Source organism: Crinia signifera, chromosome 2 (assembly GCF_055691185.1).
Source record: "Crinia signifera chromosome 2, ASM5569118v1, whole genome shotgun sequence".
Lineage (NCBI taxonomy): Eukaryota > Metazoa > Chordata > Amphibia > Anura > Myobatrachidae > Crinia > Crinia signifera.
Window position 1 is genome coordinate 405,645,572 of NC_139218.1, and position 13,752 is coordinate 405,659,323.

General features: G+C 49.6%; 1 protein-coding gene across 1 annotated transcript in view; it reads left to right on the forward strand.

The window, feature by feature from the left end:
- The first annotated feature begins 774 nt into the window (after positions 1–774).
- Positions 775–13,752, forward strand: part of LOC146058353 (tyrosinase-like) — an 84,610-nt gene continuing 71,632 nt past the window's right edge. The window contains exon 1 of the mRNA XM_083170636.1: positions 775–1,594. Within this exon, the coding sequence (XP_083026762.1) occupies positions 788–1,594 (807 nt within the window). The 5' untranslated portion in view covers positions 775–787. The remainder of the gene's footprint in view (positions 1,595–13,752) is intronic.

Genomic DNA, 13,752 nt, shown 5'->3' on the forward strand with positions numbered 1-13,752 from the left:
GTATGTGTGTGTTACTAGGGTGCGGGTCACAGGGTTATATGTACAGTTTCTGTATGATGTATGTGTGTGTCACTAGGGCGCGGGTCACAGGCTTATATGTACAGTTTCTGTATGATGCATGTGTGTGTCACTAGGGTGCGGGGTCACAGGGTTATATGTACAGTGTCTGTATGATGTATGTATGTATGTGTTACTAGGGCGCGGGTCACAGGGTTATATGTACAGTGTCTGTATGATGTATGTATGTATGTGTTACTAGGGCGCGGGTCACAGGGTTATATGTACAGTTTCTGTATGATGTATGTGTGTGTTACTAGGGCGCGGGTCACAGGGTTATATGTACAGTGTCTGTATGATCTATGTATGTGTTACTAGGGCGCGGGTCACAGGGTTATATGTACAGTTTCTGTATGATGTATGTATGTGTCACTAGGGTGCGGGGTCACAGGGTTATATGTACAGTGTCTGTATGATGTATGTATGTGTCACTAGGGTGCGGGTCACAGGGTTATATGTACAGTGTCTGTATGATGTATGTATGTATGTGTTACTAGGGCGCGGGTCACAGGGTTATATGTACAGTTTCTGTATGATGTATGTGTGTGTCACTAAGGCGCGGGTCACAGGGTTATATGTACAGTGTCTGCATGATGTATGTGTGTGTCACTAAGGCGCGGGTCACAGGGTTATATGTACAGTTTCTGTATGATATATGTTTGTACAGGTTATTGTTCTGTATCTTACATTTTCTCAATTCTTTTCCCTGCAGGTCTTTGTCCTCTGACCAATGGACACCACAACGCTGACCACTAGCTTCCTCTTGCTTCTGTGTCTTGGCAGTGCCAATGCTCTGAGTTTTGTGAAGGCTTGCCATGATAAGAGCTTGGGCAATGTATATCCTCGAGTGTGTTGCCCCTTTTATAAGGGCTCACGTTGTGGGGAAGATCTGGGTCGGGGCAAATGTATGTTTTTAAAGGCAAACAGAGCCGAGACTCCTATAAATGTTCATGAAGATGACCGGGATTTTTACCCAAGATTCTTTTACAATATGACATGTCAATGCACAGGCACGTTCGCTGGCCCCGACTGTGGTGAATGCAAGTACGCGTACAGTGGCGAGAACTGCGACACATTTACTAGAGTAATCAGGAAGGAAATCCGGCAGCTGACAGCGAATGAATGGAACTACATAAAAGCCGCATTAACGTATTGCAAATTCGCAATTGACCCAACTTATGTTATTCTGAAAGCTATGGATCGCTTACGCACAGAAACCTATGTGTTCATTTCAGCCTCCTACTATGATACCTGGTGCTACACTCACTATTACGCCACGCTACCATTAATAATTAACAATGTAGAGAGGAACGTTGTGAATTTTGCCCATGATAGCACCGGCTTTCTTACCTTCCATCGTTATCTAATTATGAGACTAGAGACCCAACTACGGAAGTGCATGGGTAACCCAAACCTGGCCTTTCCTTACTATGACTGGAGCCGGGAACGAGAATTTGTACTTTTCACTGATGAATTTTTAGGATCGATGGATATAAATGGAAGAATTCCTTCCACTCATGTCTTCTCCCATTTCCGGGTGAGTAACTTGTGACATTATTTACTAATATTTATCTCCTGGCACCAGCATGATTGATTGCCCCAAGGTCTGCAGGCTATAGTGATACATACAGTGATATTACAGGAGGATAAGAGAGCCCTGCCCAGAGGTCTGCAGGCTATAGTGATACATACAGTGATATTACAGGAGGGTAAGAGAGCCCTGCCCAGAGGTCTGCAGGCTATAGTGATACATACAGTGATATTACAGGAGGATAAGAGAGCCCTGCTCAGAGGTCTGCAGGCTATGGTGATACATATAGTGATAATACAGGAGGGTAAGAGAGCCCTGCCCAGAGGTCTGCAGACTATAGTTATACATACAGTGATATTACAGGAGGATAAGAGAGCCCTGCCCAGAGGTCTGCAGGCTATAGTGATACATACAGTGATGATACAGGAGGGTAAGAGAGCCCTGCCCAGAGGTCTGCAGGCTATAGTGATACATACAGTGATAACACAGGAGTATAAGAGAGCCCTGCCCAGAGGTCTACAGGTTATAGTGATACATACAGTGATATTACAGGAGGATAAGAGAGCCCTGCCCAGAGGTCTACAGGTTATAGTGATACATACAGTGATATTACAGGAGGATAAGAGAGCCCTGCCCAGAGGTCTGCAGGCTATAGTGATACATACAGTGATATTACAGAAGGGTAAGAGAGCCCTGCCCAGAGGTCTGCAGGCTATAGTGATACATACAGTGATATTACAGGAGGGTAAGAGAGCCCTGCCCAGAGGTCTGCAGGCTATAGTGATACATACAGGAGTATAAGAGAGCCCTGCCCAGAGGTCTACAGGTTATAGTGATACATACAGTGATGATACAGGAGGATAAGAGAGCCCTGCCCAGAGGTCTGCAGGCTATAGTGATACATACAGTGATATTACAGAAGGATAAGAGAGCCCTGCCCAGAGGTCTACAGGTTATAGTGATACATACAGTGATATTACAGGAGGATAAGAGAGCCCTGCCCAGAGGTCTACAGGCTATAGTGATACATACAGTGATAATACAGGAGGATAAGAGAGCCCTTCCCAGAGGTCTGCAGGCTATGGTGATACATACAGCTATAATACAGGAGGATAGAGGAGTCCTGCCCAGAGGTCTACAGGTTATAGTGATACATACAGTGATGATACAGGAGGATAAGAGAGCCCTGCCCAGAGGTCTGCAGGCTATAGTGATACATACAGTGATATTACAGGAGGATAAGAGAGCCCTGCCCAGAGGTCTACAGGTTATAGTGATACATACAGTTATATTACAGGAGGATAAGAGAGCCCTGCCCGGAGGTCTACAGGCTATAGTGATACATACAGTGATAATACAGGAGGAAAAGAGAGCCCTGCCCAGAGGTCAGCAGACTATAGTGATACATACAGTGATATTACAGGAGGATAAGAGAGCCCTGCCCAGAGGTCTGCAGGCTATAGTGATACATACAGTGATATTACAGGAGGGTAAGAGAGCCCTGCCCAGAGGTCTGCAGGCTATAGTGATACATACAGTGATAATACAGGAGGGTAGAGGAGTCCTGCCCAGAGGTCTGCAGGCTATAGTGATACATACAGTGATAATACAGGAGGATAAGAGAGCCCTGCCCAGAGGTCAGCAGACTATAGTAATACATACAGTGATATTACAGGAGGATAAGAGAGCCCTGCCCAGAGGTCTGCAGGCTATAGTGATACATACAGTGATATTACAGGAGGGTAAGAGAGCCCTGCCCAGAGGTCTGCAGGCTATAGTGATACATACAGTGATATTACAGAAGGGTAAGAGAGCCCTGCCCAGAGGTCTGCAGGCTATACTGATACATACAGTGATGATACAGGAGGGTAAGAGAGCCCTGCTCAGAGGTCTGCAGGCTATACTGATACATACAGTGATGATACAGGAGGGTAAGAGAGCCCTGCCCAGAGGTCTGCAGGCTATAGTGATACATACAGTGATATTACAGGAGGGTAAGAGCCCTGCCCAGAGGTCTGCAGGCTATAGTGATACATACAGTGATATTACAGGAGGGTAAGAGAGCCCTGCCCAGAGGTCTGCAGGCTATAGTGATACATACAGTGATGATACAGAAGGGTAAGAGAGCCCTGCCCAGAGGTCTTCAGGCTATACTGATACATACAGTGATGATACAGGAGGGTAAGAGAGCCCTGCTCAGAGGTCTGCAGGCTATACTGATACATACAGTGATGATACAGGAGGGTAAGAGAGCCCTGCCCAGAGGTCTGCAGGCTATAGTGATACATACAGTGATATTACAGGAGGGTAAGAGCCCTGCCCAGAGGTCTGCAGACTATAATGATACATACAGTGTGTGAGGGTACGAGTTCCTCAATCACTCAGACACCGAGCAGATGAAACCAGAAGAATGGTTTATTTTCCACAGCACGCACAAATAGACAATAAACAGTGGCAAAGGTAAATTGCAGAGTAGAAAGATATTCAGGTAGCAGGCCCAAACAGACAGTCCTTGTATAGTCACAGTCCCAGATCAGTTCCACAGGGCAAACTATCACTTGTCCACACAGCTGTGATAGCAGAAAACTGTATAAGTCCACAAAACACTGGCAACTCCACAGAAGCGAGGATGAGGCATTCCACAAGACACAGGTAGAGCATACCTCTGAACCTTAAGACTGCGACTAACCTCCTTCCTCCTCTCTTCTCCTTCAGCTCTCTCTGGTCTCACCAAAAAACACTTTTTAAAACATTTCAAATTCCCACGGTGATCGCATCATCTGTGGGGTTGCCCAAGTTCCTGATTGGTGGATTCAAGCATAAGGTATATCCCACCTTCAATCCACAGTTGTCCAACTGCTGCTCCCAACCCCTGCTGTGTCTGGTTCCACAAAGTCTGCTAGAGCCCAGAGGTTTACAAAGAATTGTAAACCCCCCTGTGGAGATGGTTCCTCTGCTATCTCTTTCCTGTAAATAGCAGCAAAATAGCAGGGTAATTGGATCACCCCCTGTGGAGATTGCCTTTTGGGAGGACAGTTTATGATAACCCTTTTCCTGTCAGGGCACGGGCAAATGGTATCAATGGTATAATGCTTACATGAATAAAGTCCTGGGAAATACAGACATACATAGGGAACAATAGGGCTAAAATGTACATTAATTACTGTGGAGTAGAGGATGTCACAATTCACTTATCGCCAATGCAATTCCTTCACATTTCCTCCCCCACATTTTAGTCCATGTTCCTGGTGTCCTGGGTAATGGCAAGGGCTGGTCTCCTGGTGTTAGGTGGCACTGGGTCTGGTTTCTGCTGACGGGATAGGCCATCCGCGTTTCCATGATCTTTACCCTTTTTGTGAGAAATAGAGAAGTTGTACAGTTGTAGGGCTAAGCTCCACCTCAGTAACCGTCCATTGTCTCCAGCTGTACGTTGTAGAAAACTAAGGGGGTTATGATCTGTTACCACTGAAAACTCACGCCCATACACATAGGGCTGCAACTTCTTTAGTGCCCAGACGATGGCTAGGCACTCCTTTTCAATGGTGGCGTAGGCTATCTCGCGGGCAACTAGTTTTCGGGAAATAAAGGCAACTGGGTGCTCACACCCATCCTCCCCTATTTGACTTAGCACAGCTCCTATTCCACAAGCTGAAGCATCTGTTTGCACAATGAACCGCCGGCGGAAGTCAGGGGCGGCTAACACTGGGGACCGGGACAAGATGTCCTTAAGCTGGGAGAAAGCCTGCTCGCAGTCAGGGGTCCAGTCAATGTTTCGGGTGTACTTTTTGGTCGTTAGGTCAGTCAGTGGTTTGGCAATGGTGCTGTACTGAGGAACAAATTTACGATAGTACCCCGCTGTGCCCAGGAAGGCACGTACCTGTTTTTGGTTAGTGGGGTGAGGCCACTTCAGAATGGCCTCAATTTTTGCTGGTTCTGGACGAATACGGCCTCCCCCAACCCTGTGGCCAAGGTACAGCACCTCTGCCATCCCCATCTGACACTTATCCGGTCTGATTGTCAACCCTGCCTGGCTAATCTCTGCTAAAACCTGGGCTACATGCTGCAGATGATCCTCCCAGGTCTCACTAAAAATTGCTATATCATCCAGGTAGGCCTGGGCAAACTCCTGACACCCTGTCAGTATGCGATCTACTGTACGCTGGAAGGTGGCAGGGGCATTCTTCATCCCGAAGGGCATGTCAGTAAATTCAAAAAGCCCAAATGGGGTATTGAACGCTGACCTCTCCTGTGCCTCTCTGGTAAGGGGTATCTGCCAGTACCCCTTGCTAAGGTCCAGGGTGGACACATAGCGAGCCATCCCCAACCTGTCTAACAGCTCATCTACCCGGGGCATGGGGTATGCGTCTGTCACTGTCACCTCATTCAGCTTCCTATAGTCCACGCAGAAGCGTGTACTCCCATCCTTCTTGGGCACTAAGACCACGCTGGAGGCCCAGGGACTATTTGATGGCACAATGACCCCAAGCGCCAGCATTTCGTCTACCTCTTTTTTCATCATATTGAGCACCTCGGGATTCAGCCGATATGCTGGTTGCCTAATGGGCCGAGTTGCTCCGGTGTCGACATGATGGGCTGCTACATGAGTGCGTCCTGGCCTGCTAGTGAACTGAGGCCCCACTAGCTCCAAAACCTCCCTCATTTGTCGGGTCTGGGTTTCAGTTAACTGTGTGCCTATGGGCACGGCCTCCACCCCCACATCCTTCTTGGTTGCTGCCAGAATGTCAGGGATGGGGTCAGTCTCTGGGTCATCCATTGGTGGGCAGCAGATTGCCACAGCCCCTATTTCCCTGGTGACATATTTTTTTAATCTATTTATGTGGTAGGTGCCCACCCGCTTCCCGGTTTGATCTAGGGCAATGATATAATCTACCTGCCCCTGTCGGTCCACTACAGTATATGGCCCTGCCCAGGTCGCCTGTAACTTGTGCTTTCGTACAGGTACCAGTACCATCACTTTCTGACCCACTTCCAACTCCCGTTCACGTGCATGCTGGTTGTAATACTTGCACTGCCTTCCCTGTGCCTCCAGCATATGGTCATGCGCAAGCTGCATTAGCCTTTGCAGTCTCTCCCTCATTTGGGCCACATATTCTAAGACCGGAACCTCCGGTTCCTGGAATGATCCTTCCCAGCTTTCCCTGACTAAGTCGAGAGGACCCCGGACCCTAGGGTTACCACCCGTCCGGGATTACTCCGGACAGTCCGGTAAGTCAGACCGGCGTCCGGAGTCCGGAAGGGTGGCTGTCCCGGACTATAGTTTGTCCGGTAATTGATCCCCCCGCGGCTGCCCGGTGACACGTTGACAGTCAGCTAAACTAATTTATTACATACCCGGCAGCGGGGCAGCCCGTAACCCACGTGGGGAAGCCGGCGCCGGGGGAGGGGGGGGAGTAGGACCGTCCTCCTATTCCTCCTTCTTCAGTGTCACTGTCTCTGTTCTTGCTGAGTGACACACACTCCGCTGCGGCGCTGCGCTGGCTGGCTGGGAGGAGAAGGGAGGAGGCGGGACACAGAGTCAGAGTGACAGTATGAGTGTCACTCGTCTGGCTCCTCCTGCAGGCTGCGACCATGTGACCTGTGAGACACACACGTGACGTGAGTGCTCAGCATCTCTGGTCGGCGCACGGTGCAGTGTGAGTTTGTGTGGCGTAATTGTCCAGAGGTGCACACAGCCTACCTGGCTACCTACAGCAGCAGCGCAGCCAATCACCAGTGCAGCCAGGGTTGTAACTTGCCAGGCAGTCCCCCTTCTGCGCGCCCAGCCCAGGTCACCTACTGGGCAATGTGCCTGGCCCAGCCCAGGCCCCAGCCAACCTCCCTAGGCCCAGCCAGCCCAGCACCTTTAAATAAATATCAGCTAGCTAGTCAGCTAACTTAAGCTTTATTAATATTATAAATATACTGGGGTATATTATAATCTATGCTGGGGGCAAGCTCAGCTGTCTGGATTCAATGGACCGACGAACCCCTCCCCCCCTGCATATGCCGATTCCCCAGGGTTACCACCCATCCGGGATTACTCCGGACGCGGACAGTCCGGTAATTAAACCCAGTGTCCAGAGTCCGGATGGGTGGTGTTCCAGTCCAGCGGGTGGGGGGGGGGGGGGGGTGGATCAGCCACGCCACCACTGCTGCTCCTGATTGGTTGCCCAGATGCGAGCTCCTATTGGCGGGGGGTGCAAAATTTGAAATGCCAGGACTGACAGGCAGGTCTCGCGCCGCAGCTATCTCTCCTGGACAGTGAAGTTACCCCTGCTCGGCGCCCTCCAATGCTCTCACTTGCCTGCCCTACTCCAGAACATGCATGCAGAGGAGCATGCATGCATCACCTGGTAAGGATAGAGGGTCTGTACTGTTGCTGTCACCTGGGTGGGGGTGTGGAGGTTCGGGTTCTCTGCAGGCTGCAACATGTTAGGGAATTTTTGTATGCTTTGCCCCTCTGTCACGCAGTATATATGTGAACCTATCCCTCTTTCTTACTACTGTCCCTTTATCTGTCACCCTGTGTGTGCCCCCTGTCCCCTTGCGTGCCCCCTGTCACCTTGTGTGCCCCCTGTCACCCTGTGTGTGCCCCTGTCACCCTGTGTATGCAGCTCTGTCACCCCATGTGTGTGTGGGCATCACAGTGTGTCGCATAATGTGTAATAGGCATTACAGTATGTGTGATGTAATGGGCATCATGTGAGGCGTAACATGTAATGGGCATCACAGTGTGTGGTGTAATGGGCATTACGGTGTTTGGGATAACGTGTAATGGGCATTATGGTGTTTAATATAATGTGTAATGGGCATTACGGTGTTTGGGATAACGTGTAATGGGCATTATGGTGTTTAATATAATGTGTAATGGGCATTACGGTGTTTGGTATAACATTTAATAGGCATTACGATGTGTGGCATAACATTGTATTGACATTATGGCATTTGGTATACTATGTAATGGGTGTGTGATGTGTAATCGGCGTTACGGTGTCCATATTGTCCCTCCTTTACAAAAAAAATGTTTTGAGTCCTGGCATAACCTATAATGGGCATTGTGGTGAATGGCGTAACATGTAATGGGCATCACAGTGTGTGGCATAACGTGTAATGGGCATTACTGTGTGTGATGTAACATGTAACTGGCATTATGGTATGCAAAATCAAGAATGAAAGTGAAGCAAAGGGTAAAAAAAAATCAACATAAGGCGGGTCAAAGGGCGGGGCTGGGGGCGGGGCAGTGGGTGTGTCAAGGGGCGGGCCAATGTCCGGGAATCTTTCAACAAAAAGGTGGTAACCCTACCGGACCCTTCTGGCATATAGTAACTCAAAAGGGGAGAACCCGGTAGAATCTTGCCTTACTTCGCGGTATGCGAATAGAAGCTGTTGCAAGGATTTCTCCCAGTCTCCCCCCTCTGATTCAGCATATGCCCGTAGCAACTGCTTAAGGGTCGCATTAAATCGCTCACACAATCCGTTTGTTTGGGGGTGATAGGCAGTAGTGCGAAAGGGATGGACCCCAAATTTGGCCCATATGGTCTGCAGTAAGTCCCCTTGAAATTGCGCACCTTGGTCGGTGACCACTTCTTCGGGAAATCCCACACGACTAAAGATATCCATGAGAGCCTGGGCAATATGCTCAGCATCTATGGATGCCAGCGCCACCGCCTCTGGGTACCTAGTCGCATAGTCAACCACAGTCAGTATGTATTTCTTTCCTGTTCTGCTCGGTTTCTTAAAAGGCCCAACAATGTCCATGGCCACTCTCTTGAATGGCTCACTGATCACAGGCATGGGTTGTAGGGGGACACGACGTGGGGGTCCCCCGAGGCGTTGACAGACCCCACATGACTCTCTATACTGTCTTACCTCCTGGTTTATTCCTGGCCAGAAGAAGTGCCGCAGCAGTCGGGCCCGGGTTTTACGAATCCCTAAATGGCCTGCTGAGGGGATGTCATGGGCAAGTGCTAGCAATCGCGCACGGTACTGCTGGGGAACAATTAACTGTTTCCTAGGGACTTCGGGCTCTAATGGGTCTGCTTTTGCTGGCACCCTGTACAGTCTCCCCTCCTCCCACTGAATACGATCCTCCTGAGTTCCCCAATCACTCCGTCCTGCTGCCCTGCGGAGGCTAGCTAGGGACGGATCTGTTTGTTGGGCTTCCCTAAATTCCACTCTATCTACCTCCCCCAGATTCACGTCACAGTCAAGCAAGTCTGGTACCATGTTACTCACCGGCGGTGGCTCAGGGGCTGTAGCAGTAATTCCTGGTGCTGGCGGGAGAGGGCCCTCAGGTGCTATCTCTCCAGCCTGTGACTGGCTCCGGGTGATAGCTCCCACGAAACAACTGGCCAATCCACCACCCAAATCATTTCCTAGAATAACATGGGTGGGGAGCCCTTCCAGAAGTCCCACGTTCACTTCCCCAGAGTCCTGACCCCAATCCAAGTGTACCCGGGCCATGGGGATGACAGTGATCTGCCCCCCTGCCATGGAGATCTTAATTTTCCGTTGCTTCAGTAGTTGGCAGGGGGGGATTAATTCTGGGCGGATAAGGGTGATGGAGGCACCCGAATCTCTTAACCCCTGCAGTTCCTTCCCATTAACTTTTACAGGCTGTAGATGTGGCTTCATGTTATCCGGGGTGGCTTTTCCAATAGCTGCTACCACCTCCACCTGGTATACTACTTCCTCCGCCTCTGGCGCATCAGGACAGTACTCCCCTCCCCCTCCCCCAAATGATGGTTCCTGGCACACAGCTACTCGAGGCAAGGCATGTCGGGCACCTGGAAATGGTCCTCTTCCCCGGGGGCAATCTCGGCGGACATGACCCACCTTGTCACAGTTGTAGCAGCGACGGGCTCCTGGTAGCTCGGGTCCCCAAGGCCGGGGGTTGGGGGGCTGTGGAGCTGGGCGTTGGGGGGCCGCCGGTAGATCCCGATCTGGCTGGGCCCGTCGGAGATTAGTCTTTTCCTCGATGTTGGCCCCTCTCCACCGAGGCCTGTTAGCTGTGAACTCGTCCGCTAGTTGTGCCGCTTTCTCGGGGGTGGTAGGGGTCCGATCTGCTACCCATTCTCTGATCTCAAGAGGCATCTTGTTCAGCAGCTGCTCCAAGATAAAAGCATTTTTAATATCTTTTACAGTAAGGGCCTGCTTCACGGACAGCCACTTATCACAGTTCCTCCGCAACAGGTTATTAAACTCTGTAAATGAAGAATCGCCTTTTCGGGTTATGGTGCGAAACTTCACACGGTATGATTCAGCAGTCACCGCATATCTAGCAAGCAGGACACTTCGTACCTCCTCATATACCAGCACCTGCTCTGGGCTCAGGGCATGGAATGCTTCCAGAGCCCTTCCTCTCAGACTGGGGAACAGAAATCGAGGCCACTCTGCTGCCTCAATTCCATGCAAAGTCATAACAGATTCAAACATCTGCAAATGGGTATCAATATCCGAACCGGCATCATCAAAAGGTGGGATGTCATTATATCTCAGCCTGGCCACCTGGCTTACTGATGCTGCCGTAGTGGGTATAGAGGACTGCAACCCCAATGCAGCTCCCAAAACTGAGGCTCCTTGTCCCAGAGCTGCCAGCAAGTCCTGCAACTGATCTGCATTTCCAACAGGCAGCGCAGCCCCTGAAGCATTTGTCCTGTTGGCCCCCTGCACCTCGTTCCGCTCTAGGACGGGGTCCTCATCGTCCTCCTGTCCAGGGTGTTCTTGGTCCCATTGTGCCAGCTTTGCCATTAATGCTGCTCTGGTGTCCAATGCCTCAAACTCAATCTGCCTCGTACGGCACAGATCCTGCAGTTGATCCTTTTTGCTGTATCGGTAGCATAGTGGTGCTGGATCCATTCCCTGAGGTGTTTATGACTCGTTGCTCGAAGGTTGGTGTCTGAGTGGTCCCGCTGCTGCCGCCAAATGTGAGGGTACGAGTTCCTCAATCACTCAGACACCGAGCAGATGAAACCAGAAGAATGGTTTATTTTCCACAGCACGCACAAATAGACAATAAACAGTGGCAAAGGTAAATTGCAGAGTAGAAAGATATTCAGGTAGCAGGCCCAAACAGACAGTCCTTGTATAGTCACAGTCCCAGATCAGTTCCACAGGGCAAACTATCACTTGTCCACACAGCTGTGATAGCAGAAAACTGTATAAGTCCACAAAACACTGGCAACTCCACAGAAGCGAGGATGAGGCGTTCCACAAGACACAGGTAGAGCATACCTCTGAACCTTAAGACTGCGACTAACCTCCTTCCTCCTCTCTTCTCCTTCAGCTCTCTCTGGTCTCACCAAAAAACACTTTTTAAAACATTTCAAATTCCCACGGTGATCGCATCATCTGTGGGGTTGCCCAAGTTCCTGATTGGTGGATTCAAGCATAAGGTATATCCCACCTTCAATCCACAGTTGTCCAACTGCTGCTCCCAACCCCTGCTGTGTCTGGTTCCACAAAGTCTGCTAGAGCCCAGAGGTTTACAAAGAATTGTAAACCCCCCTGTGGAGATGGTTCCTCTGCTATCTCTTTCCTGTAAATAGCAGCAAAATAGCAGGGTAATTGGATCACCCCCTGTGGAGATTGCCTTTTGGGAGGACAGTTTATGATAACCCTTTTCCTGTCAGGGCACGGGCAAATGGTATCAATGGTATAATGCTTACATGAATAAAGTCCTGGGAAATACAGACATACATAGGGAACAATAGGGCTAAAATGTACATTAATTACTGTGGAGTAGAGGATGTCACAATTCACTTATCGCCAATGCAATTCCTTCACACAGTGATAATACAGGAGGATAAGAGAGCCCTGCCCAGAGGTCTGCAGACTATAGTGATACATACAGTGATATTACAGGAGGATAAGAGAGCCCTGCCCAGAGGTCTGCAGACTATAGTTATACATACAGTAATATTACAGGAGGATAAGAGAGCCCTGCCCAGAGGTCTGGAAGGCTATAATGATACAGACAGTGATAATACAGGAGGATAAGAGAGCCCTGCCCAGAGGTCTGCAGGCTATAGTGATACATACAGTGATAATACAGTAGGGTAAGAGAGCCCTGCCCCAAGGTCTGCAGGCTATGGTGATACATACAGTGATAATACAGGAGGATAAGAGAGCCCTGCCCAGAGGTCTGCAGACTATAGTTATACATACAGTGATAATACAGGAGGGTAGAGGAGTCCTGCCCAGAGGTCTGCAGGCTATAGTGATACATACAGTGATAATACAGGAGGGTAAGAGAGCCCTGCCCCGAGGTCTGCAGGCTATAGTGATACATACAGTGATAATACAGGAGGATAAGAGAGCCCTGCCCAGAGGTCTGCAGGCTATAGTGATACATACAGTGATATTACAGGAGGATAAGAGAGCCCTGCCCAGAGGTCTGCAGGCTATAGTGATACATACAGTGATATTACAGGAGGATAAGAGAGCCCTGCCCAGAGGTCTGCAGACTATAGTGATACATACAGTGATAATACAGGAGGATAAGAGAGCCCTGCCCAGAGGTCTGCAGACTATAGTTATACATACAGTGATATTACAGGAGGATAAGAGAGCCCTGCCCAGAGGTCTGCAGACTATAGTTATACATACAGTGATATTACAGGAGGATAAGAGAGCCCTGCCCCGAGGTCTGCAGGCTATAGTGATACATACAGTTATAATACAGGAGGGTAAGAGAGCCCTGCCCAGAGGTCTGCAGGCTATAGTGATACATACAGTGATATTACAGGAGGGTAAGAGCCCTGCCCAGAGGTCTGGAAGGCTATAGTGATACATACAGTGATATTACAGGAGGATAAGAGAGCCCTGCCCAGAGGTCTGCAGACTATACTGATACATACAGTGATATTACAGGAGGGTAAGAGAGCCCTGCCCAGAGGTCTGCAGGCTATAGTGATACATACAGTGATAATACAGGAGGATAAGAGAGCCTTGCCCAGAGGTCTGCGGGCTATAGTGATACATACAGTGATATTACAGGAGGGTAAGAGCCCTGCCCAGAGGTCTGCAGACTATAGTGATACATACAGTGATAATACAGGAGGATAAGAGAGCCCTTCCCAGAGGTCAGCAGACTATAGTGATACATACAGTGATATTACAGGAGGATAAGAGAGCCCTGCTCAGAGGTCTGCAGGCTATAGTGA